At 42.1% G+C, this 22,399-nt stretch overlaps 4 protein-coding genes across 6 annotated transcripts in view; all 4 read right to left on the minus strand.

The window, feature by feature from the left end:
• Positions 1-22,399, minus strand: part of CLTRN (collectrin, amino acid transport regulator) — a 422,295-nt gene that overhangs the window by 191,617 nt on the left and 208,279 nt on the right. The window lies entirely within an intron of this gene.
• ACE2 (angiotensin converting enzyme 2) overlaps positions 1-22,399 on the minus strand; it is a 361,754-nt gene that overhangs the window by 160,536 nt on the left and 178,819 nt on the right. The window lies entirely within an intron of this gene.
• On the minus strand, positions 1,911-15,753 carry ASB9 (ankyrin repeat and SOCS box containing 9). Of its 3 annotated transcripts, none has more exons than XM_065741409.1 (8): positions 15,414-15,737; positions 10,685-10,764; positions 9,599-9,706; positions 9,191-9,341; positions 8,478-8,612; positions 6,976-7,167; positions 4,182-4,346; positions 1,911-2,320 (listed from the first exon to the last, which is right to left on the minus strand). In XM_065741409.1, the coding sequence occupies exons 1-7, from the start codon at positions 15,505-15,507 to the stop codon at positions 4,222-4,224; spliced, it is 885 nt and encodes a 294-aa protein (XP_065597481.1). In that variant the 5' UTR covers positions 15,508-15,737; the 3' UTR covers positions 1,911-2,320; positions 4,182-4,221. The 3 variants fall into 3 exon arrangements, with proteins under 3 accessions (XP_065597481.1, XP_065597480.1, XP_065597479.1); XM_065741408.1 differs by lacking the exon at positions 1,911-2,320 and having other exon boundaries at positions 2,734-4,346; positions 15,414-15,605; positions 15,686-15,753; XM_065741407.1 differs by lacking the exon at positions 1,911-2,320 and having other exon boundaries at positions 2,734-4,346.
• The window catches only part of PIGA (phosphatidylinositol glycan anchor biosynthesis class A), a 33,927-nt gene continuing 33,495 nt past the window's right edge, over positions 21,968-22,399 (minus strand). Inside the window, exon 6 of the mRNA XM_065741388.1 lies at positions 21,968-21,978. The gene's annotated coding sequence lies outside the window, so the exon portion shown is untranslated. The remainder of the gene's footprint in view (positions 21,979-22,399) is intronic.

Here is a 22,399-nt window from a genome sequence, read left to right on the forward strand (position 1 = left end):
CATGCAGAGAAATAGCTCCCAGGAACATTTATTCAAAGCCAGTAGGGTATTGGCTGTGAGCGCAGGGCAAGGCAGTCTCTGTTTTGACAGAGACTCTGTATGAATTAATCAAGAAAAAATGGCTTCAGCAGCATCCAGTCCTGGACTTGGGGTGCTAAGGGGCATGAGTGCTGAGGGGAATTTAGTACATCCCATGTTTCAGGATAAAAGCTTTTTCTGTTGTCTCTATTCTAGCACTGCTAATCTGCTGTTTTGCAGTGAGTCAGTCCTATTTTGCTGAACTAGTAAATTAAAATGTCATCTTGAAAAGACATAATGTCAGTAGAGACTCAAAAAGACCGAATCACAGAACCACAGAATAGTTAAGTGACAGGAGCAGGGGGAATGGTTTCAAACTAAAAATAAGTTCTTCCTACTGTCTGATCTAAATCTAACCTCTTTTAGTTTAAAACCATACCCCCTGGTCCTGTCACTATCAGACTGTGTAAAAAGTTGTTCTCCATCTTTTTTATAAGTCTTTAAATACCTAAAAGCTGTAATGTGGCCTTCGCGGAATCACAAAATCATAGAGATTTGAAGGGACCTCTGGAGATCATGTAGTCCAGTATCCCTGCTAATGCATGTTTGTGTAATCCACAATTTTATTGTGGGTGCACTCTAACTCATCCTTTAGATCATTAATGAACATGATAAATAGGAGTAGACCCAGTACTGGTCCCTGCATTACAGGCCTTCAACTAGACTTTGCACCACTGACTATTACTCTCAGGTTCCAACTATTCAGACAGTCCTTGATCCTCTTCACTGTCTTTTGGGCAATAGTGTCAAAGGCCTTACTGACATCCAGGAAGATTATATCTACTGCTCTTCACCAATCCATCAGGCTGGTGATTTCTTTACAGAAGCTTATCAGGATGGCCAGACATTATTGCCCCTTGGTGAATGCATGCTGGCTAATCCGGATGAATTTTTTCTCTTCCATGTGCCTATGGATGGTATCCATGATGAACTGTTCCATCACCTTCTCAAGGTGAGGCTGCCTCACCTGTAGTTCCCTGGATCCTCCCTCTTTTCATTATTCAAGACAGGAGCAACATTGCCTTTCTTCAGTCTTTAGGATTATAAGATTGTGTGTGACCTCACAATCACATCTGCGAACTTCCTCAGGACTCATGGGTGCATTCCATTGCAGCCCATAGTCTTGTGAATGTCCAGTTTGCTCAAGTATTCCCTGACCTGCTCTTTTCTTTCAAAGACACATCCTCCCATCTCCAGCCATTCAGCCTGGGCTCTGGGATTCCTGAAGGCCAGCCTTACTGCTAAAAGCTGGGGCAAAGAAGGCATTCACTTCCTAGACCTTTCTACTTTCTTGGGTAACTAAGTCTCCCCTTTTCTTCAGGAGAGGGCCCATATTTCTCGTAGACTTCATTCTGCAATTGAGGTGCTTTTAGAACCCCTTATTGATGTCCATTATATCCTTGAACCTGATAAATTCTATCTGGGCTCTAGCTTGATAACTTGATCCATGGATGCTAGGATAGTGCCTCTGTATTCCTCCCATGTTACCTGTCCTTGCTTCCACCCTCTGCTTTCTTCTTGTGTTCCTTCTTGTGTTTGAATTTGATCAGAAGATTCTTGTTCATCTGTGTAGGCCTTCTGGCATTTATGCCTGACTTCTTTTTTTTTTTTGTTGGGATGCATCACTCCTGAGCTAGAAGGAGATGATCCTTGAATACTGTCAAGCTTTCTTGGTACCCTCTTCCCTCTAGGGCTTTTCCCCATGACATTCTCTGCATACACTCTGAAGTTTTATATTACATACACAAAATTAAGATGTCTGCAGTTTCCAGTTAAGAGAAAAAAAAAAAAGACAGAGCTAAAAATGGGCTAGGAAACTGTGGACCTTTTCACACAACTGCAGAAAAAAAAACAGGTTGTATTATGCGGCTGCTCCACCTACTGACTGCTGGAGAACCAAAGCAATGTTACAACTAGTATTCTTGATTAAATTAGTTGTCTTATTTTATGAAGGTGTTTACTTAATACAACAATTTTCCTAAGGGGTGAAACAGCATATTGTAAAGCCAATTGCTTGCATTGTCATCTCTCTTTAAGCTGGTCTCTGGAGCCATACCGGGAGACACAATGAAAGAAGAGGGAATCACTACCCTCCCACCCCTCTCCAGTCTCACTCAGTACTAACAGACACCTCTTGGATGTCAGGCTGTAGAGGGATTTCCACGTGATTTCTTACGGTAAATAACTCTTCTGTTGTGTGGGCACACACAATGGCACCCTGATCCTTACATGTGCCTCTCGCCTAGGAGACAGAGGAAACAATCTGAAGTAAGTCATTAAAAAAAGCAAACTGAAGATGGCGACCATCTTAAGTTACATCTTTTCCTTCTCTAGGAAATCTCATACTGCTATTCAGTAACCCTCAAATGAATAGAAGAGTAATTGCAAGAGTCAAATTCTACCTTCAAATACCAGCAAAGGGTGAGATTTGAAAAGTTCCTACATCTTTGTCTCATCTACATGTCTATTTAGAAAAAGCACTCTATATACTACTACCCTATAGACAGCATCACAGACAATCTGAGTTAAATCCAAAGATCCATATTATCAGGCCTTATTCATTCTATCATTTAATAAAGAAAACAAGAATGAAAATCAAAACAGAAAATAGATGATTTATTTTTTAACGAATGTCCTATACAATTGTGTGTTGATAACTGTTAACTGCCAGCAAAATAATAGCAAAAAATTCTGATAGAATATATTCATGGCAGTCTTTCAAATTCTGCACATTATTTGGTTTCAAATACAGAAAAAAACATCCAGATCTCACCTATGTAGCTTATTGGTTTGAATCTTGTACAGCTTTTACAGTTTAAAACTGGATAAGTGTTGATGCATAAAGATGTAATTCACCAGTGTTGATCACAACTTATATTAAAATAAATAAGCAAATATACTGAGATGATACAAACTCAGCAAAAAGAATTCATCCCAATTATGCATGATCTGAGGGATTCAAGGAAGGAAAGTTAAGGTATGAAATTTCCAGATGAAAAACAGTCTAGAAGCAATATTCTCACTACCTTCTCTGATCAGTTTTATCCTGGTGTTAACATTACTCTGACCACGTAACAAAATAAGATGTTTAAAGGTAACTGATGAAACTAGTAGGTAAAAAACAAAAACAAACAAACAAAAAAGATCTTATCTAAAATATAATAATGAGATAGATTTTCAGTTTTCAAGTGAGTCATCAAAGTAGGGTTTCTTCATCCTTAACATTAACCTTCAAAAATTTAAGCACTAGGTTAGCTGTCTGTCCCATGCCTGTTCAACAGAGATTCAGCTTATGCAAGATATACTCATTTTAAAAGGATTTATCCATAATAGACTCTTTTTTTTCAGGATATATAGACAAATGTCTATTTTTCTCATTCAGTAGAAGGGAAAGAGTAGAGACAGACATTTTTAAGCAGACAACGAATGTTTATATAGCTCAGATAATGTGTGATGAACTGAGTCAGGTCAGTGAAGATTTCTAGGGGTCTGTATCCCATAACAAGGAAACTTAAGGACCTATTTGTGCTTGTCATTTAGTATTCCACATACTAATAGAACTGCTCTTTCTATGTCTGATCAGCACAAAAATTAACCTCTCATACCAGACTTGCATCCAGCTGTTGTGTTGTCCAGCTTTGCAAGTAGGCTTACTTGAGTTCCCTTTCCTTACTCTTACATGTGTGGATACAGCCCCCACAGATGACTGCACAAAGTCTGCTTGCTGAAAAAGTGCAGCTATCCTTACACAAAGTGCCACTCATGCTGTGCTGGGATATGTGTTTTCTTTGTAAAGTTTTGTCAGTCATGAGCCCTCTGAAACGGTGCAGGAATTCAGAGAATTAAGACTATCTCAAGAGGTTGTGCTCATTTCCTCCCCTTTCTAGGAGGCTCTTGAGACACATTTCTATGCTCTACAGTACAGCCAAACAAAATAGCTCCTTCTCAAGTCACTATTTGGCTTGGGGTGGTGCTGAGGACTCAGCAAGTTGGTTGTTCCCACGTTTCTCAGATCCAAGGCTTTACCAGGGACCAATAGCTATCACAAGTTAACATTTCAGGTGTTGGCAACACTACTGGTGAGAAACTTTTCTTCAACAAACCTTGATCTGCTATTAAGGCACCATTATGTACTTGAAAGGCTTAAACATGAAGAAGAAAATGTTTCAGCTCTTCGGGGAGGAGAAGGTCAGTTATTTTCTGATGCTGCTTGTGTCCAAAGCACTTCCTGATGCATAAACGACAGAGTTGCATCAAGGACAGTGGCCCTGGGGAGAGACAGGAGACATGTTACACATATGGCATTATTGCCTCAAGGCCCACCATGGATGTGCAGCCCCCAGCACACTTGGTAGTGGAAAGCCAGGCCTACGTCCACCAAAGGACGTCAACCCACCACTTGGTTTAAGCCTCATTACTCTGCCATTACACAGCCGTAATTATCATCAACAGCAACATTCCTTCCCTTTTAACTTGCACAAGTGTTAAACAGCTTGTTTGTGGAAGAGGTGACTGATGCTTTCTTCAGAGTCTTCCTTATGCAGACATTCATTGAGATACAGGATTGCAGCCCACTTGTTGAGACTTATTTCATAAAAGTGACATGTAGCAAAGGAAATACTACATAATCCTGTATTTAAACCTTCCTGATTAACCAGTTTTATGCTGATAAATACAAGCCATGCTGAAAAGTCTAGTGCTTTTTTCCCCCCCTTTTATTTAAGTATAATGGCATTAAGGGCTTATTTGGGAGGCTCATCCCTTTCACAAAAGAGTAGATGCTGTGCAGTGCCATTAATGGCAGCACCTGTCATTGTTCAGACCCCAGCCTACTACTTGCACAACCCTGTGTCACATATGGGGTTGACCAGCACTGAGGGCAGTGAAGACTTTCTGGAGGAGGGGAGATGAGAAGAGCAGATCACACAACCATAGAACGGCTTTGGTTGGAAGGGACCTTACAGAGCATTGAGCTTCAAACCCCCTGCCATGGGCAGAGTTGCAAATGCAAGCAAGCAGTGAGCACAGATGAAGGGTTGCATGCCATGCATGTAGCGGAGACGAGAGTGTAGAAAGCAAGAGTGAGATGAGAGGGGACAGCATCAGTACCAGCAGCCATGAGTGAGTGGATAAGATAGTGGTAAGCAGAGAAGCTGAGGTGGAGAAATAAAGTGAGGCGAGGAGAGAATTCAGGCAGCAGCACAAAAAGCAGGTGAAAGCAAGCTCTTCAAAACCATTCAGAAGTAGTATTTGGGTGGTTGGCTAGCCCCCTGCTGCACAAATTGGACCCTGCTGCAATGCCAGCATGACATCAGATGGTGTGCACAGGGAGAGGGGCACAAGCTGTGTGTGTCAGACCTATGAGGCCTGTAGGGAGCTATCGGGTCTGTGAGGAGCTATGGAGCCTGCAAGGAGTTATGGGGCCCATTAGGAGATTCTGAGTGCTCTGAAACCAGAGGATGCAATGTGCACACCCCTCTCCCAGGTTGCAGCCATTCAGCAGCCACAGGAGTCAGACATCAGCTGCCCATCAGATATCACCCTACTCAGGAAAAGAGATTTTGGAGAACATCATACAAACACCAGTCAGTTGCAAAATACCCTTCAGGCATTCATCGTTTCTAACTTTCTTAACAAAATTGCTGAATTTTGCTTAGGAGAGATCCTTTTTGCCCAAGCTCTTAGCTCAGCCATGACAGTTTCTCATGCCAGCTCCACAGGGTGTGCCTGGGATGTTTTTTTATCTCAAATAAACAGGACACATGCGGTGCCTGAGGAGTCACGAGGCACACGTAGCAGGGATTTGATTTTGAAAAGATCAACACTCTGTGCACCATAGATTAGGCTGGGAAACCAAGTGTCTGCTGCACATATATAATACGCACAGCACAGTTGTTTCCACATTATTATTTTCATATTAAAATTCCACAAAGGGCCTGATTCGTTACTTTATTATTCCACGTCTACCTTGGTGTAAATCTGTTTCTGACAACAACCATATCTACACATAGTAGAATTGTGGGTCATTAATTTGTTTAAAATAATAAAAATCCAGATTATTCTTTATTAGTTTGTGTAGTTTACTGTCCAAATGAGAACCTAAGAACTCCAACACTAAAGAATTTATTCTAATTTCCCTTAAGAATAGTAAGTAAAATGTATTTCCCTCATTCATTAAATTATTTGTAACCAGTCAAACAACACAGACCTGGAACGATTTCATTGATGTGCTAAATAAGCACTTCCTAAGCTTGATACTTTGGGATTATACAGCACATAACATTGGCATTCAAGAAAATCTGGTGTATATATATATATATATCTTTGCATTCACTATATCATTCTTCTGTTGTTTCCTTAATTCCCACAAAAGAATGAATATAGTCTCATTTTAAAGATACTTTTGCATCTATACAAACTTTTGTCCCCAGAATTAAAGTAAATTCCAATCAACTAGAAGATTGGTGTTGTAATTTTTAACATATGCAGTATTTGGCATGTGCCTAAAGTTTGGCGCACTGTAAAAATTGAGGATCCTAGTCCTAGTGTTCACCAGATAAACACAACTCTCATCAGAGCTGTTGGCATGTTCCAGACAACAGTTCTGGCTTTGCTCGCATCCCAGGTTCAAGGGAATTTTTTTACCCTAAGCTCTGTGTTGCATCATACTGAAAGCTCAGTATTGTTTCTGTCTGATTTACAGATCGGTAGGTCAAAAAATGGGTAGTCAACACTGTTATATTCTGACACAGAAGAAAACAGTGTCCAAATAACTGAAGTAATCTTAGTTATTCTGTTTTGTAGAACTAAGAGCATGGAATCCTAAAGCCTCGTGTAGCACTTTGTTTTTCCCTACAGTGTCCCAAGTAAAGGAATAAAACAAGTGCTAAGAGACACCTTCTTTCTGCAGGAACAGTTGACCCAAAGGGCTGCCAGGTAGAACCAGCTCCATTGGCCTTTTGCTTTCAGCATTCTTTGCCCAGATGTCTGCTCCGAAGTCAATCAGCAGCATCACCAGCTCTGCACTGCAACTCCTGGCAGCCACGTGCAGTGGGGACTCCAGGCCCTTGCCACTGTTCACGTTTGCTCCTGAATATGAAGAGATTACAAAGAATAATGACTACACCAGCGCTTATTTCCACTTTCCTGCACTAGCTAATCTTTCACTGAACAATCCATAAATACTGTAACATTCACCTAGAGGTGGATTCCTGTCCTTTAGGCCTTGGTGCCACAATTTGCGTATGCACTACTTGTACTGGCTGTGATGCAGTGGAGTTCTGAAAATGACCCCAAAGGAACAGTGCAGAAGGAAGTCTTTCACACACAGCCCAGCCCACAGACTTCTTGAAGCCTGACAAAAGCATAGTTGCACCTACTGCTCTCCTTTGCTCTCCATTCCTTTAAAATGCATGCAAAGTTTCAAGCTGCTCCATACCAGAGGCTTAAGCTGATTTCCAGGTGCTGTGATACCCAGTCTGCTCAGGAAAAAAATACGAGGATGGAAAAGTTTGGAGGCCCTTAATTGTAGAGAATGTAAGCACTGTCTGATTCCCAAGTTCTCCCCAGTCTGTTATTCTGAGCTAATGTCTCACAAAACAAAATGCGTGAGCTGCAGAACCAATTCAAAACTATTTATAACATTTTTAAAGTACGTATTTCTACACATAGAAAACAGCAAAGAAAAAAGGCAGAAAACAGAAAATAGTAGGCAAAAGTGAATTCTTGGAGTAATTTGTATTTGATTTATTTAGAAAAGATTGCTGTGCTAAACGATGCATTAATGTCATCTAGAATATGTCTTTTTTCAAAGGACTTTGGTTGGTCCACCATTTTTGTATGAGCTATGTGGCTACATTTTGTTAGAAGAGATGCACTGCCATAGGTAAGCCTTGTGTAGTTATCCAAGTGGTAAGATTTGTAGTTGGGCTTGTGTGAGGAAAAGCAAACGGTGCTGGATGTTTTTACTCCATGTTGGAAATGTTTCAGACATTTTATGAACTTACTAAGAATTAAAATATTTGCAGAAAAAGTATGTAAAATTATTTTGTCATTTATTTTGGGTAAAGAGTGTGGAAGAAAAAAGGAAGTTTCTTGCTACTCTCTTCAAATAGCTACAGTAGCACATATAAATGGACACTAGAAAGGATGGTGTTCTAGGCACCACTGGCAACACGAAATCCAGGATGACCCATCATTTTATTGGGAGTTGTAATGCTCATCTCCTGATCAAGAAGGCCCTGTTTACTCTGTTGCCCTCTTTAACACAGGACTGCCATCAAGTTAAAAACCTCTCCCGGTTTCAGAGCAGGAATTCCTCTAAATCTTCTGTGCAAAGAGAATCCAAAGACAGACATTACAGGGAAGGAAAATAGACCATCCTTTATTTTTCCTTTTACCTGACTCAAGTAGCTTCCTGGCACAGTCCACTTGCTGGTTCTCACAAGCTACATAAAGCGGAGTACCCAGATGCTTGATGTTGTGATCTATATTCACCCCGTGGGATGTGAGGAGCTCAACACATTGCACATGACCTTAAAAGGGATAAAGGCAGAGGCAACTCACAGAGATCAGGCATTTTGCAACAGTCCAAATTCTCTGATGCAGAAGTGTAATTTGGCAAAGATTCATTGTTTTGTCAAAGAGGTGACAGTGTAATACTTTGATCTGCTCTCTTTACTCCAGTGTTTTCAATCAGAAAAACAGGAACTGCAAATCCAGTTTGAAAACATGCTAAAGCCCCCACATTATATCTGACTCATTACAGACATCTGTTGAAGATGAGATGAATCATGCTGTATTTCTCTCCCGCTTTTGAAGATGGCCAGACAACTCTCTTGAATCTCTATGTAACAGGCAGCTGATTTGGACAATGCATCCCCTTCCAGGTGGCACCACATGAACCCAGAGGCCCAGAGGCCCAGAGACCCTGAGAGCAGCAATGAATGGCCCTTGGTGAGCACCAGGGTGGAAGCAACTGCAATACTTGTGATGAGAGCAAGTAGAAAGGAACAATTCCTGGCCTAAATCATGAAGATCTTCTTTACCTCTTTTTTTCACTTCCCCAAACTTCTAGTAAGATATAAAACAGTGCTGACACCCATGAGGTTACCTCTCTTAGCAGCTTCATGGATGGGGGATGCCAAGTCACAGGGCGGGTGCAGGTTGGCCCCATGTTGCAGCAGTAAATTCAAACAAGCCACACTGCCACTGACACAAGCACTGAACAAAGGAGTGTGCCAGTCAACAGTAACCCCATTCACCTGGGGGAAGAATAAAAACAACACTGGAACAGGTTGCCCGGAGAAGGTGTGGATGTTCCATCACTGGAGGTGTTCAAGGCCAGGTTGGACGAGGCTTTTGGCAACTTGGTCTGGTGGGAAGTGTGCCAACCCACAGCAGGGGGGTTGAAACTGGACGATCTTTAAGGTCCCTTCCAACCCAAACCATTTTGTGCATTAAATTGTCATAATACAACATGTTAACATTGGAGACAGTAACATGTCCATTATATGCTTACCTTAGCACCATGTTTTAACAGGAAACTGGCACAAGCAGCATGACCACCTAGGCAGGCTTCATGGAGAGGAGACACATGGTCTGCAGTAATAAGATTAACATCACTCCCCTGATGAAAGAAAATATCATTTTAACCAACTACAAAACAAACAACAACAAAAGCAAAAACCCACCACTCTTCCATAATGATCATTAAAGATTTATTTAATCACAATTTTCTCAATTGCTTGGAGTTACTAGGTAAGCAAGAAAAGAGGCTGTGGTGGTTTAGCTGGAACAGATACAGGCACAGCACACCAGAGGTCATGCCTTCTACACATCACTAATCAATACAGGAAGCTGTGGGCAGCAAACTGTCCAGCGGAATAATACAGACACCCTTCTAGGCATTTTGCTTTGTTTTACTTCTACTACAACACAGCTAGCAAACCCAGAAGTGCTTCTGATATACACATTTGATATATTTTCTTTGCAGCATGGCACTTTTTGAAGAAAAATTAGCCCCTTCATCAGAAACTGTTGGATTGAGTCTACCACAGGACCTTTCCTTTCAATCAATCTTCATGATCCAAAAGTTTAAGCTGGAAGAGTTTCCAATTAGTATTTTCTTTCCTCTGTATGCTAAATCCCAAATTTTTGAGGGAACGAAGCAGTGAGGTTCAGAATTTTCTTCTCCCCAGCTGTGCCCTTCTTTGGGTGGAGCAGGGCCTTCAAGCACTTCAGAGTGCACCAGACAGATGTCTGGGTGCATGAATTGAAGTCTCAACTGCATGCAGTCTTGTCTGTATTTAGAGTTGCCCCCACCAAAGGCATCAAGTGCTGGTCACGGACACAGGAGCTGCAGAAAGAGCCCTGCAGCTTCCCAGAGGGGTAGCAGCTGTTACCTGCAACCCAAGTACAGGTCTTCAGCTTAGTGCACAGAGTTTGTGTGAGGCAAAGAACTGTAGAAAAAATATGTTATGCATAGACTTCACTGCATTTTGGTCAACATGATTTCTTCACTATGGATGTTTTAGAGTAAAACAAAGACTGCATTCAGCAACTGAACAAACCCAGTAGAGATCATATCAACTTGGCAGAGAGATACCTGGCTGATGAGTTTCTTCAGAGCAAGCAGACGCCCATGGATAGAGGCATCATGTAAAGGAGACCAGTCTGAAATGAAGTCTGCATAAAGAGAAAGACAAGAAAATATCTAACAATTCCATGGACTGTTTGATCAGTGTATTCTACTTCAACTGTGTGACCACAGTAATCCTCTCTTCTAATTTATTACTTGAACTGACAAGCTTTTCTTGGAGCAGACACAGGGAGGGAGTGAAAAAACAGGATGGGTTCACTCTGGGTGTGTTTTTAATTCATCCCATGTTAGTGCTGAGCAGCTGTGTTCCCATTAGAGGACAAGAGAATGATTTACAGAACACCACCTTGTTCTGACTGAGCTTGTCTCTTGGTTTGAATCATTTCCAGTGCTTTTGTTTTCACAAGCTCATTACGTTTTAACAATTAGCTCAAAAGGAGCATGCTTTGAAAAGGGTACAGCTGCTCAGTCATTCACCCCTGCTCAGAGATGGGCTCCAGTCAACAATATGTAACTAGAGACAGTACCAAAGTACAGGGAGACAAATTGTGTTACCTGTTGATTTTGTTTCTCGGTTTTCAGTCTAGTGTTAGCCTCTGCAGTGGTGCATGTTAAATAATAGCTGTATTCTCTGCAGAGTGGAAGCCATAACAGCAAACACAGAGGGAAGCTAAAAAAAAGGGTCTGCCTTAGATTTTAGTTTTCATGCTTGAACATTTAGTGGAGGAAAGAAAGCACTCAGCTTTAGGTGAAGCAGACTTGGTGAAAAACACTGTATTTCCACAAAGGGTTTATTTTTCTGTTTTGTTTTTAAGAAAGAGATATTATTTCACCCCTGTGTGATCTCTTGTTGCTCTGCCTCATTGGGCCAAGGCAAAAGAGCAAGAGCAAGAAAATTTGCAAAGTGACAAGCTCCCTTTTGCTGAAGCAAATGAGATTCCACAGCAGTATGGGAACACCTGCTGTGACCCTCACATCTACTCGTGCCTTAGCACATGATCCCTCAATTTCTCCAAGGGACAGTGCAGGGTATGGGATACCCACTGAATGATAGTAAGGACGCAAGTCCAGGTCAGTAAAGGAGTAATTTTGCTTAAATATGTCTTAAGGAAAGTACTCCTACGACTGTGTTAAAAGCACTAATATTATAAGTGCCTAAAGTACCTGATATTTTAAGTGTATAAAACCAAAAGATTCATATTTGCTCTCATCAGGTCTTATGCAAAAGATTGACATAAGTTCACTCTGACAGATGGTTCAGGAAGCAAAAAAAAAAAAGCTTGCATCAGAAGCAGAATTCTAACTCCTATTTTGAGGTAATCTTGATATTTCAAAACTGATGTTCAGAGAAATTCCACATGCCAAAAATAATTTCTGGAAATGAGTCAGCATAGTTCTGGTTGAATGAAGGAGGTGTGGGAGGGAACCTTTATGATTAAATTTGGTAACAAACCTGTCAAGTCACGTAGAGTGCTTTTTTGAAAGATTTATTTGACAGGCAAAAACATTATTTGATGCCTTTTACAGGACAAGCCTTTCCTCAATTTGCAGCTTAATATAAAGCTCTGAGGAAGCACTTTACACTTCATTTCCATAGTTGCTATATCTGGTCTTTGTTATACACAGTGAAACAAACTAATGCAGTACTGAGGGCCATCCAAATCTTAACAGAGAGGCTCTAGAGTATTACAAGTTTATGGCTCAAAACCAACAGAGAATTCTAATCCCTCTGGGAGAGATTTACCTCCTTTCATATTAGTCACCTCAAAACTCAATGTCTGGTCTCTGTTAACGGCCCCGGTACTCCTGGGAAGGAGAACAAGCATTTCCAGAGGGCATTTTTCACCCACCTTCTGCCTGCCTCATCCTGAGTTCCATGGGCTATGTACCACAACATGTACTTGCAGAATCATTCTTTGGCCTTAGCAAGTAGACAGCAATTTTCAGAAGCTATGGTTCTAGTCTCATAAGGATATGTCATCTGATAATGATAGCAAAACCATGGTACCGTTATTAAAGCACAGCATTAATTGATTAAAATAGTGTTTGATCTCTCTTTGGTCAAACAAATACGTGTAGCATTTTGTTCGAACTACAATGCTGTTATATCAGTGTGTCACTGTTTTGGTGTCAATGAGGGAGGTGCATGGTCATGCTGCTATATCCACATGCAGCCCTTATCCAAATCAATGCTTTCTTGAGAAGAAACAAGTTTCCATTAAGACTCCAAACCAGATCATAGTTATCTGTGGAATGGTCATTAACTTCTAATTTCACAAATTCTCAACAGTAAATTAGAAGACTGACTAGAAAAAGAGGTAAAAGATAAGCGTCAGTGGAAAATAAAAGGGTATATGCAAAGATGACCTAGCCTAGTTGGGCATCCTGTACTAAGTGGGACTAAGTCCTTTATTCTGAATGGAAGTGGAGGCTTAAGGTAGCTTTAAGCTCATCTTGGGTGCATTGTAAACAGAGGGTGAAAGGTTCTGACTGTATGGCAAAGTATATAAATATCAGTAATATCAGTTATCACTATTATTGCCATATACAGGCATCTGATTAAAGCCTAAGTAAGTGCTGATGCTAACTAGCCTGAGATTTCTTAAATTCTCAAATAGTGACATTTGAGAAAGTCCTTAAAATACTTTGCCCACGAAGGAGAAAGGCCAGTGTATGCAGTCGGCACAGTTACATTCACTGCATGTCCTGCCACAGCACAACGCAGATTTCTGCTTCCCAAAAATATGTACAATTGCTCTCTCACGGAGAAACGAGCCTGTTATTCCAAATTCGAAATTTGCCCACACCTTGATCCACAAGCAGGCTTTGTCTGGCCTCATGACTTTCAGCATCCAAAACTCACTGGCTTTCTGTGGCATGGGGCCATCCAGCTCACCTTTCACTGCTGAAAACTGCAGCCAACACAGAGGTTACATGAAACCGCTGGGCATACTTCATTGCACTGCATCCACCTGGGCCCTTGAATGCTGGCAGGGCAGGTACAGTGGGAGCCTTATACCAGTAACTGCATGAACAACTAAGCTCTGGCTGCTGACTGTGGATGTGCTTGCAGCACGTTTCTAGAAGAACATTCATTTTGTGGTGATGGCTGAAAGCATCTTTTTCCAGCCTGTGATCACGAGGAGAGTGTCACACCCTCAGTGCCTATCCCTACACTCGGTGCAGCTCACAAGGGGTTCTGAAATCCTTTCAGCTGAGGCATGCTCTTTTGAATACATATTTACATACACATAAACCTATGGCATTATGTATCACAATACTATGAATGGTATTTTTCATATTTAAAGGCTTTCACATAACACCTGTGATATAGGTAGCAAATATATTCCTGTTGCAAGCCACCAGCAGAGTTTATTGACTCTGCTAAGAGCCAGACAAGTGCAAGAGGAACATGCTGAGCTCCAGCACCCAGCAGACCAACCCACGTATGTGCAACAGGGCTGACAGTAGTCTCCCTCCCAGACTCCATTACAGCACAGCTCATCTCCCATGTGAAATGGGTTCGGTTCACACCATGTAATAGATTCATAGATTCATAGATTCATAGATACATTAGGTTGGAAAGGACCTACAAGATCATCTAGTCCAACCATCCTCCTATCACCATCCCTACCCACTAAACTACTATGGCATCGACGTCCCTTCCCTCCCACCCTAGCCTCAGTGCATGCTTATACATGCACACACACAAGGAGCAGCAGACAACACAGCCAACATACTGTTCATCTTTATGCTGTAGTTTGCTTATTTCTCAGTGTCCTATTTTTCTATTTGGTAAGAATATAAGTGTTCTCAATAGCTCTGGAAAAGAGGAAGGACACTGTGAAGTCATATTATCTTAATTTCCCTCTATAATCCCACTTCACTGACCATGAACTGAAGGAAGAATTTCTCAGAAAATGGAGGGGGTGGAGGGGGCAGGGAACGTAACTAGCTAAGCTGCTATGTGAAGATAAATTCTTTGTCCTTGGTAGATCGCTACATCATATTTTCAATGGCACTGGGCCACAGAGCAGCAACCAGAGTGAGGCCATTTATTTGAATGACTTTGCCACTGCCCACAACAGCATTGGTCACAGCTGATCATAGTGCTCTAGCCATTGTGGAAGAACCTGCATGGGCAAGTGACTGGACATGGGCAAAGGCATTTGGGATTGCTGAGTGGAAAGAATAAGAAAGTTAAGACGAATTAAAACAAGAGTAAAGAGAAAATAATAATTAAAAGCAAAAGCAGATAAAAATAATAAAATAACATATAATAAAAGAGAGAAATGAAAAGCAGATAAAAAACAGAGGAAGCAAAGAGGGGAAGGAAAGGGGAAGGAAAGAGGAAGGAAAGAAAAAGAAAAGAGGAACTGAGCCAGTGCTAAGCTGGCACCAATCTAAGTTCAACAAGCCACACTGCAATCTCTTTTTCAGTTTGCTGTAGATCAATTACAGCATTTCATTCTGCTTGCATGAACTACACTACAGAACCTGACACTTTTCTGTGATGCACCAGGAAAAAAAAAAAAAAAGAAAGAAAGAAAAAAAAACAGAAATCAGTATCGAGTATGAATATCTTATTGAAATCCCTTCTGAAGTGCAAGAGCATGGGGTCACGGCTGCAGATCTGCACTGAAGTGTAACTTCGACAGAAGCATGCCTTTGCAGCCTGACCCTGCCCGCTCCTGCTGCCAGCAGACGTGAGGGCAAAGGCAGGAGCCTTACTCACCCCTCATCAGCACCTCTGATGAAGACGTTGCAGGCACCTGGCCTCCTGCTCCTTGCGGCTTGCTGCCGTTTTGATTCATTCCCTCCTCATCCATCTCAGCCCCGGCTGTCCAGTTTCTGTTTTCCCACTTCACGGTCCTCTAAGGAGTTCAAATTCCGCCGGTCACGGCGAGCCCCATCGCGCAGGAGCGATCTGCCGAGCAGATGTGTGGAGCAGAACCGGCCGCACGCTGGGACCCGGTGCTGCACCGCTTTGTGCAGAAACTTAAGTACCTGGGCTGGGAGTTAGGGAAACACCTCCCTGGCCGTGCTGGTAAGCAGCCAGTGATCAGTCAGACCACACTGCACGAAGCGAGAGATGTGCCTGATGTCATATCCTCCCCAACCCCGCGCCCAATCGGGGAGCCGGCCGGCTGTTTTTATCAGGAAGGAAATTCTTGGTTTGCCAAAAAAACAAGAGAGAAAGAGCCAGTTCAACTAGTTGAGCAAACTCTGCCTGAGGGGGATTTGCAGAGAAAAGCCAGGGAGACAACGGTGCGATCCTCACCACTCCCAAGCGAGCGGTATGCAGGCACTGTGCTCTGCTCTATCCTCTACCAGCGCTGCCCCGTGTGAGCCCACCGCCCCATCCGAGCAGCCGGGACCCCAGCAAGGAGTGAGCACTGAATTCCTGCCACGCGGTGGGGGTCACATATTGGAACCACATGTTCACCGAGCCGCGCTCTCCACTGGAAGCTCCTTATTGTCTCCATGGCATGGAAAGCGCAGTGCTGGGCGGGCTGCTTTCCTTCTCCCCGGTTCAAACAGTTTCCCTGGCACAGTCGTATAACGGGGGGTTTCACATCTGATCACCGTCCTTTTATTTTAAATCAATGTCTTGGTCTAAAACCAGAATCACAAAACTACCCATGAACAAATCGACCACTGATTTTCTAGAGGACCTCTATTTCATTTCTCTGGGTCTGTGTGCATAAATCCTGATCTCGTGGATCATCTCTATTTGCACAGTTTTCTTGCCAAAATGAGTACAATTTACAAGTGCAAATTTATTTTAACATCACAGAGTATATAATCACTTGAGCACAGGTGAAAGTAGGCAGAATTTCCACATGAAAATCTCACTCGTGTTGATAAAATTTGCCTAGGAGAGCGGAATTTGTGTGTGTGTATCTGAAAGTCCAAATTGTCAGTGATAGGACAAGGGGGGACAGTTGTAATCTAAATGAGGGGATATTTAGGTTCAGTGCTAGGCAGAAATTCTTTACTCGGAGGGTTGTGAGGCTCTGGCACAGCTGCCCAGAGAAGCTGTGGTGCCCCATCCCTGAAGGCACTCAAGACCAGGTTGGATGGGGCTCTGGGCAGCCTGAGCTGGGGGGGGGGGGAGCAGCCCTGCCCATGGCACAGGTTGGGGTTGGGTGGTCTTTGAGGTCCCTTCCTTCCAACCCAAAACATTCTGTGATACTTTGATAATCCAAATTCTAACTGGGCTAATCCCAAGAAACAGGGTTTCATTCCTAGCGCATGCAAGATATTTGGAATAATTTTGAGGTTTTTCCTTCTATCTTGAAAAACAAAACAGAACAGAACAAAACAAAACAAAACAACAAAAGAAGAAAACACTGAAAGCATTTCTATTTGAAGACATGAACAGCATGAGCATCAACCACAAGCCCTGCTGGTGGGGAGCCTGAGAAAGCAATCTGGGCACATGCTGGTTCACAACTGCCAATGAAATATGGAAGAAGTCTGTCTCTTCCAGGTCTGACCCTTCTCAATGCTCTCCTGGCTTCGGAGTCTGGCCCCACTGGCTAGTAAATGAAGAATCACAATCTGTGACCTTTAAATTCAACACTAGTAAAGAGCCTCCAAGACAGAAGTATTTTAGTCCCCAGTAACAAATGGATAGGGAGACTTGGGTCATTTGATCCTCTGATCTGCTCAGTTATAGAGTAATCATTTGTATAATATGGTATTAGTTACACTTATTTAGTCATGATTTGTTATATTAATCCCTGCCTTGAAGGAGGAGCTGCAGTCTGCTTATTCTTGAAGCTGATGGGGCCCCAGATAGCACCTAGCAGGACTGATGAGCCTGTAACACTCCCTGTGGTTGCACGAAGCCTCTGTCTGTTTCTCCATCCATCATCATTTATGAAAGAGGCTTCTGAGGTCCCCATAGCAGACTGGTAGACCACAGACATGTTTACTAGTTTGTTGGCATCCTGATACATGTGTATTGATATCTCATTTTGCAGATAGATGTAGGTCTCATAAAAGAAGCTTCTAGTTTGATCATGATTGTCTTCTGGGCAAAGACACACTGCAGGATCCAGCTACAATGCACATTCCTCAGAAATGGGGCTTCCTTTGGGGCTACAGGATTACACGCTGACATGTCACTTTGTGGGCAAGATTCCTCCTTAGAGAATCTTAGTATATTCCCACACAACCAGAATCCTGTTCCCTGGGCTGTCCCGAAGCCTTTGCTTAGGCAGAGTAATGCATCTCCTTGTCTTCGTTCCAGCCTGGAGATATCTGACATTACAAAACACTGCTTGCTACAGAGTTTGATGTCCTCTGAGCCCTGCTTGACCCCACCACAATTACTGTCTTATGCATCAGTCTTAGTGGGGTTAGGGCAGTGCAAGGAGAGTCCAGCAAAAGTCCATAAATATTCTTCTTTATGTTCATGAAAGTGCAGATTCCTGACTCTCCTTGTTCTGTGTGGTTTCTCCCCACAGGCTCTCTCCAGTGCATGCGCACCTCAAATAATTCATGTGTGGCCAGATCTCAACTGTGGAGATTTTCTGTGTAACATACATTAACAAGTTTGGTACTTCTTACAGTTATGAAGAGTCCAGCTTTAAATTCCACTACTTCAATTTGTAGTAGAAGCAGAATGACTAAAAGGCTGAATTGGCAACAAAGAAAACAGAGTGAAAGACAAAGATTCTCTGCTTCTCCTCACAGTTGCATTGCAAAACTGTTATTTTCTCTTTGTTGCAGTGTTCCCCTCTACTATGCGGTCAGCCACGAAATCAGCATGCAAAGTCCATGGAAATAAATAGGAAGTATTACTTTTGGAGAAACCTGCATACAATACCCCTAAATTAGGGGGTTTCTATAGGGTCTAGAGAGCCTTGCTGGGAGCCAAGGCTTATGTAAGAAAGCTTTGACAAGTTTAACTACCTCTGTTTCAAATCTTCTTTAGATGTAAGCATAAAATTGTCCAACAACAAAGAAACGTTTTAATATCAACCTGAATCTCATGATAAACAGTACACAACTTCAAATACAGACCTGAAACAGCTTGCACAACACTAAGCTTTTAGTTATTACAATGCTATTTTCCATTTAAATAGCTCTACAGCTCCAAGTTCTACATAAAAAGCTAGCTACAAAAATCACTGCATCGTAATTCAAATGCAATGTTCCTGCATGGATAGAAGTGCATAGTAAAGCTGAGCATATGACACTCAGTATTACTTTTTGTGTCCACAGAGTATCTTGTAAACTGAGTCTTTTTTTCTCCTTCAAATATTCAAACTGCTGACAGCAAGTCATTCAAGTGTTCTACTATCTATTTCTCCTCCCACTTGTTAATCAGTTTTAAAATTTGCACATTAATCATCACAGAAAAGACTTTTTTATTATTTACTATTTGGGGCATGTACAGTAAGTTTTTTGTATCATTAAAGCTAATGTTTGCTGCAGCAGTGAAAATGCACTCCTAGTAGATCCACCTTGGCATGCAAATTCAGCACTGGTTTCTGAGGAAGCAAGCCATAGAAATACAAAAGATATTTGGAAAGCAATGTATTTGTTCAATTTATCTTCAGAGTCCAAGTCAGATATCCTAGTTTTGCTTCAGAGCTAATGAAGATAAATATGTATTATAACATCATGATTCATCTGACCTATTTTAGATCTCTGCTTGGAAAGGACATGAACTGAGTCTTGAGAATCAGCTTTCGCTGACTCTGAACAAGAAGCTGAGGTGCATACGTGTGGTTACCCAAAACCCACTTTAGGAGCATGGTTGAATTCATAGCCAATGGCAGTCCAGAGTTGAGCAATGACTGAGCCACCAAACCTTGCCTATGGGGTACCTACACTTCAGAGGGAAGGGTTCTGATCCTTCCTGGGCAGTTGCGGCTGCAGAGGCCCAATATGTTCCTGCCTGCCTCATTCTCCACTTTCAGTGTAGGTTACTCATGCCCTTAGAATGGATGGAAGAACTGACAACAAACTGAGGCCTCAGTTGTTCTGTATATAGTCCATTATATTAGCTCAAAACCCAATAAAAGCTGTTTTATAATTCAGCCTGTAAACTTGAGTTCAGAGACAATAGTGTATGTTGCATTCTGCTGCCTCTCCTTCAAGGCTATAAATTCCAGCTAGTGAGCAAGGGAAACATCTGTGACATTCATGTTTTAAATCACAGTAGTTAAATTTATCCTCAGAGGTACTAAACCACCAGTGCCATTTCCAGTGGCAGCTGAGTTTTCTTTGCAAAGCTGCTGTAAAATCTCTTAAGTGGGCACAGGATGAAGAGGTTCTCCTTTGATGAAATTCATAATATCATCCTGTGGAGGTTCAGCGAGGGAACACAGCGAGCCAACCAATATGTTTGATAAGCATGGTTCACTTTATTCTACTTCGTGTCTTACAGATATACCTTTTCCTAACAGCAGCTAGAGTACATGTCGCAAAGTGATTGGATGTAGATGTTAGCAGCACATACATGATTGGTTAGTGATACCCTGAGAAAGTTCCACCCTAAGCAAGCTAGCTACATGCCTTTGTGCCTCACTCTCACCAATTGTTCCTTTTCACATCCTGCATGTTGCTACGTGCTGTCCTTGCAGAGGGTACAGCGCTCAGCATTTTGCCACAGCTCATAAGGCCCCCATTGATTCATGGCCTTGCTTAGCTAGCCATTCCCCAGCATCATCCAGTTCTTGTATCCTTCTTTTTCTTTCCTTTTTCAGGGGCTTCCCTTTTTTTCACATTTGTTCTGAGCATGTCAAGTTTTCATGTTTCCTTCCTCTCACCCTCACAGAAACTTCCCTTGGCAAACATCGCACCGTCCTGGTTGGGGACCACACAGACTTGTGCAAGCAATTTTTCTATTAGGCAGGCTGGTAGTTTTACTTAACAAGAAAATCTCACAAATTCCCATCTAAATCAAAGCCAACAAATCCAGAAAGAAGCAACAAATACGCCTTGGTATCACGAGCACCTGGATTTGTGTTTTAATTCATCGCAGATGTTCGGAAGCACCACAGTATCCCAAAGAGGACAAACAGTATAAGTTTGCTGTATCTTCTTTGTGGCAAGGAGGGGATTAGAGCATCTTCCCCACAGAGAGACAAGCAGTAACACTCCATTTTTCACCATCTGGTGCCAAACATCTCTCAGTGAACACCTACATAAGTTTTTGTACTTTTGTACTGCAAAATAAATCTTGTCACTGCTTTCTGAACTGGCTTTAAAACGAGTGCACTACAAACCATGCCAGAAGAACCCAAACCCTGAAAGCTTTTTTTTTTTCCCCAAGTCATAGTGATTCCAAGCCATTTTCAGGATTTTGTTTTGCTTGTCTTGTGTGTTATAACTATAGATTATCAATCATACAGGTTATTAATGTGATGAAATGTGATGAAATGTTCTCATGTGGCAAGTACACACCAGTAAGCAGACGGTAGGTGTAATCACAGTAGAAACCTCAACCAAGTGCATGAAAGCTGTGCTGGTGTTTTTAACACAGTCTACTAGAATTTCAGCAACTGTAAGGTGGTCTTGTCCAATACTAAAGGTAAGAAAAATCCAAATCCAGGCATAAATCAGATTTCAGTTTCTTTCTTGCCTTCTTTTCTAGCTTCTTGATAAGGTCTCCTCTGAACCTCCTCTTCTCCAGTCTAAACAATCCCAGCTCCCTCAGCCGCTCCTCATAAGACTTGTGCTCCAGACCCCTCACCGGTTTTGTTGCCCTTCTCTGAACACGCTCCAGGGCCTCAATGTCCTTCTTGTAGTGAGGGGCCCAAAACTGAACAAAACTGAACATTGCCAACAAAAATTTCTTTCCTCTAGAAATGTCTCTAATGTGACATATCTTCCCACACTTCTGCCTGCAATGGGAATGGCCAGCATGCTCCAGCTATTCTCACACAACCTCCCACGGATTTTCAATGGTGCCCCAAAGTTACTGCACCTTGTCACTACTGAAAAATGCAATTAATGGACTTTCACAATAAAACAGGCTGTAATCTTTTAATTCTTGTCCTGAACTGAGCCTTCTGTTGGCTTCCAAATATGTCCTGCAGAAAGTTATATTACCAACTCAACTGCTTGGACGATAAAGTCAAAGAGGGAAAACATCCATGGACCTATCATGTGATTCTGTTCTTTTCAGCATATCGCTAGCATGGCAGGTGATGATGTTTTCTTTTGGCAAACGTTATTGACAAATGAATGCTGATTCATAAAGCTTATATTGTAGAAATAAGAGTATCCCTTCCCAAAGAATTATGAACTGAGTACAGTGAAAAATATACAGATTTCTCCTAGTTATGACTCATCCAGTGTGGCCACTTAACTTAATATCTGATGTCAAGGCTGTAGGGACTTCTGGAGACTGAAGTACAGGGTGCAGAGCTTACCAAAGCTGAAGTTTAAAGACCAAGGTGTGTGGTAGGACCAGCTGTCCCTCCCTTTCTCCCATATGCCATGCACAGCAAGCTCCAACAGACCTCTTCCAAAGCTGAACCTAACTTAGCACTCCACATAAGTTCTTGGTATTGTCCCCTTTATCCTATATCAGGATTGGTGGTGCCTCCCCAGGATCCTGGCTGCCCTTGGCTGGTGACAGGGTGGAAAATGTTTGTGCTCACCTGCCACCTTGATAGTGATGCAGTGGTGGAGGCCAGACCCATGTACTCCTGGATTTCCTCACATCACTTGTATGGGCCAGATCTCCATGCCTCC

Source organism: Cyrtonyx montezumae, unplaced genomic scaffold (assembly GCF_038088225.1).
Source record: "Cyrtonyx montezumae isolate F1298 unplaced genomic scaffold, pur_monq_1.0 scaffold_3, whole genome shotgun sequence".
NCBI lineage: Eukaryota > Metazoa > Chordata > Aves > Galliformes > Odontophoridae > Cyrtonyx > Cyrtonyx montezumae.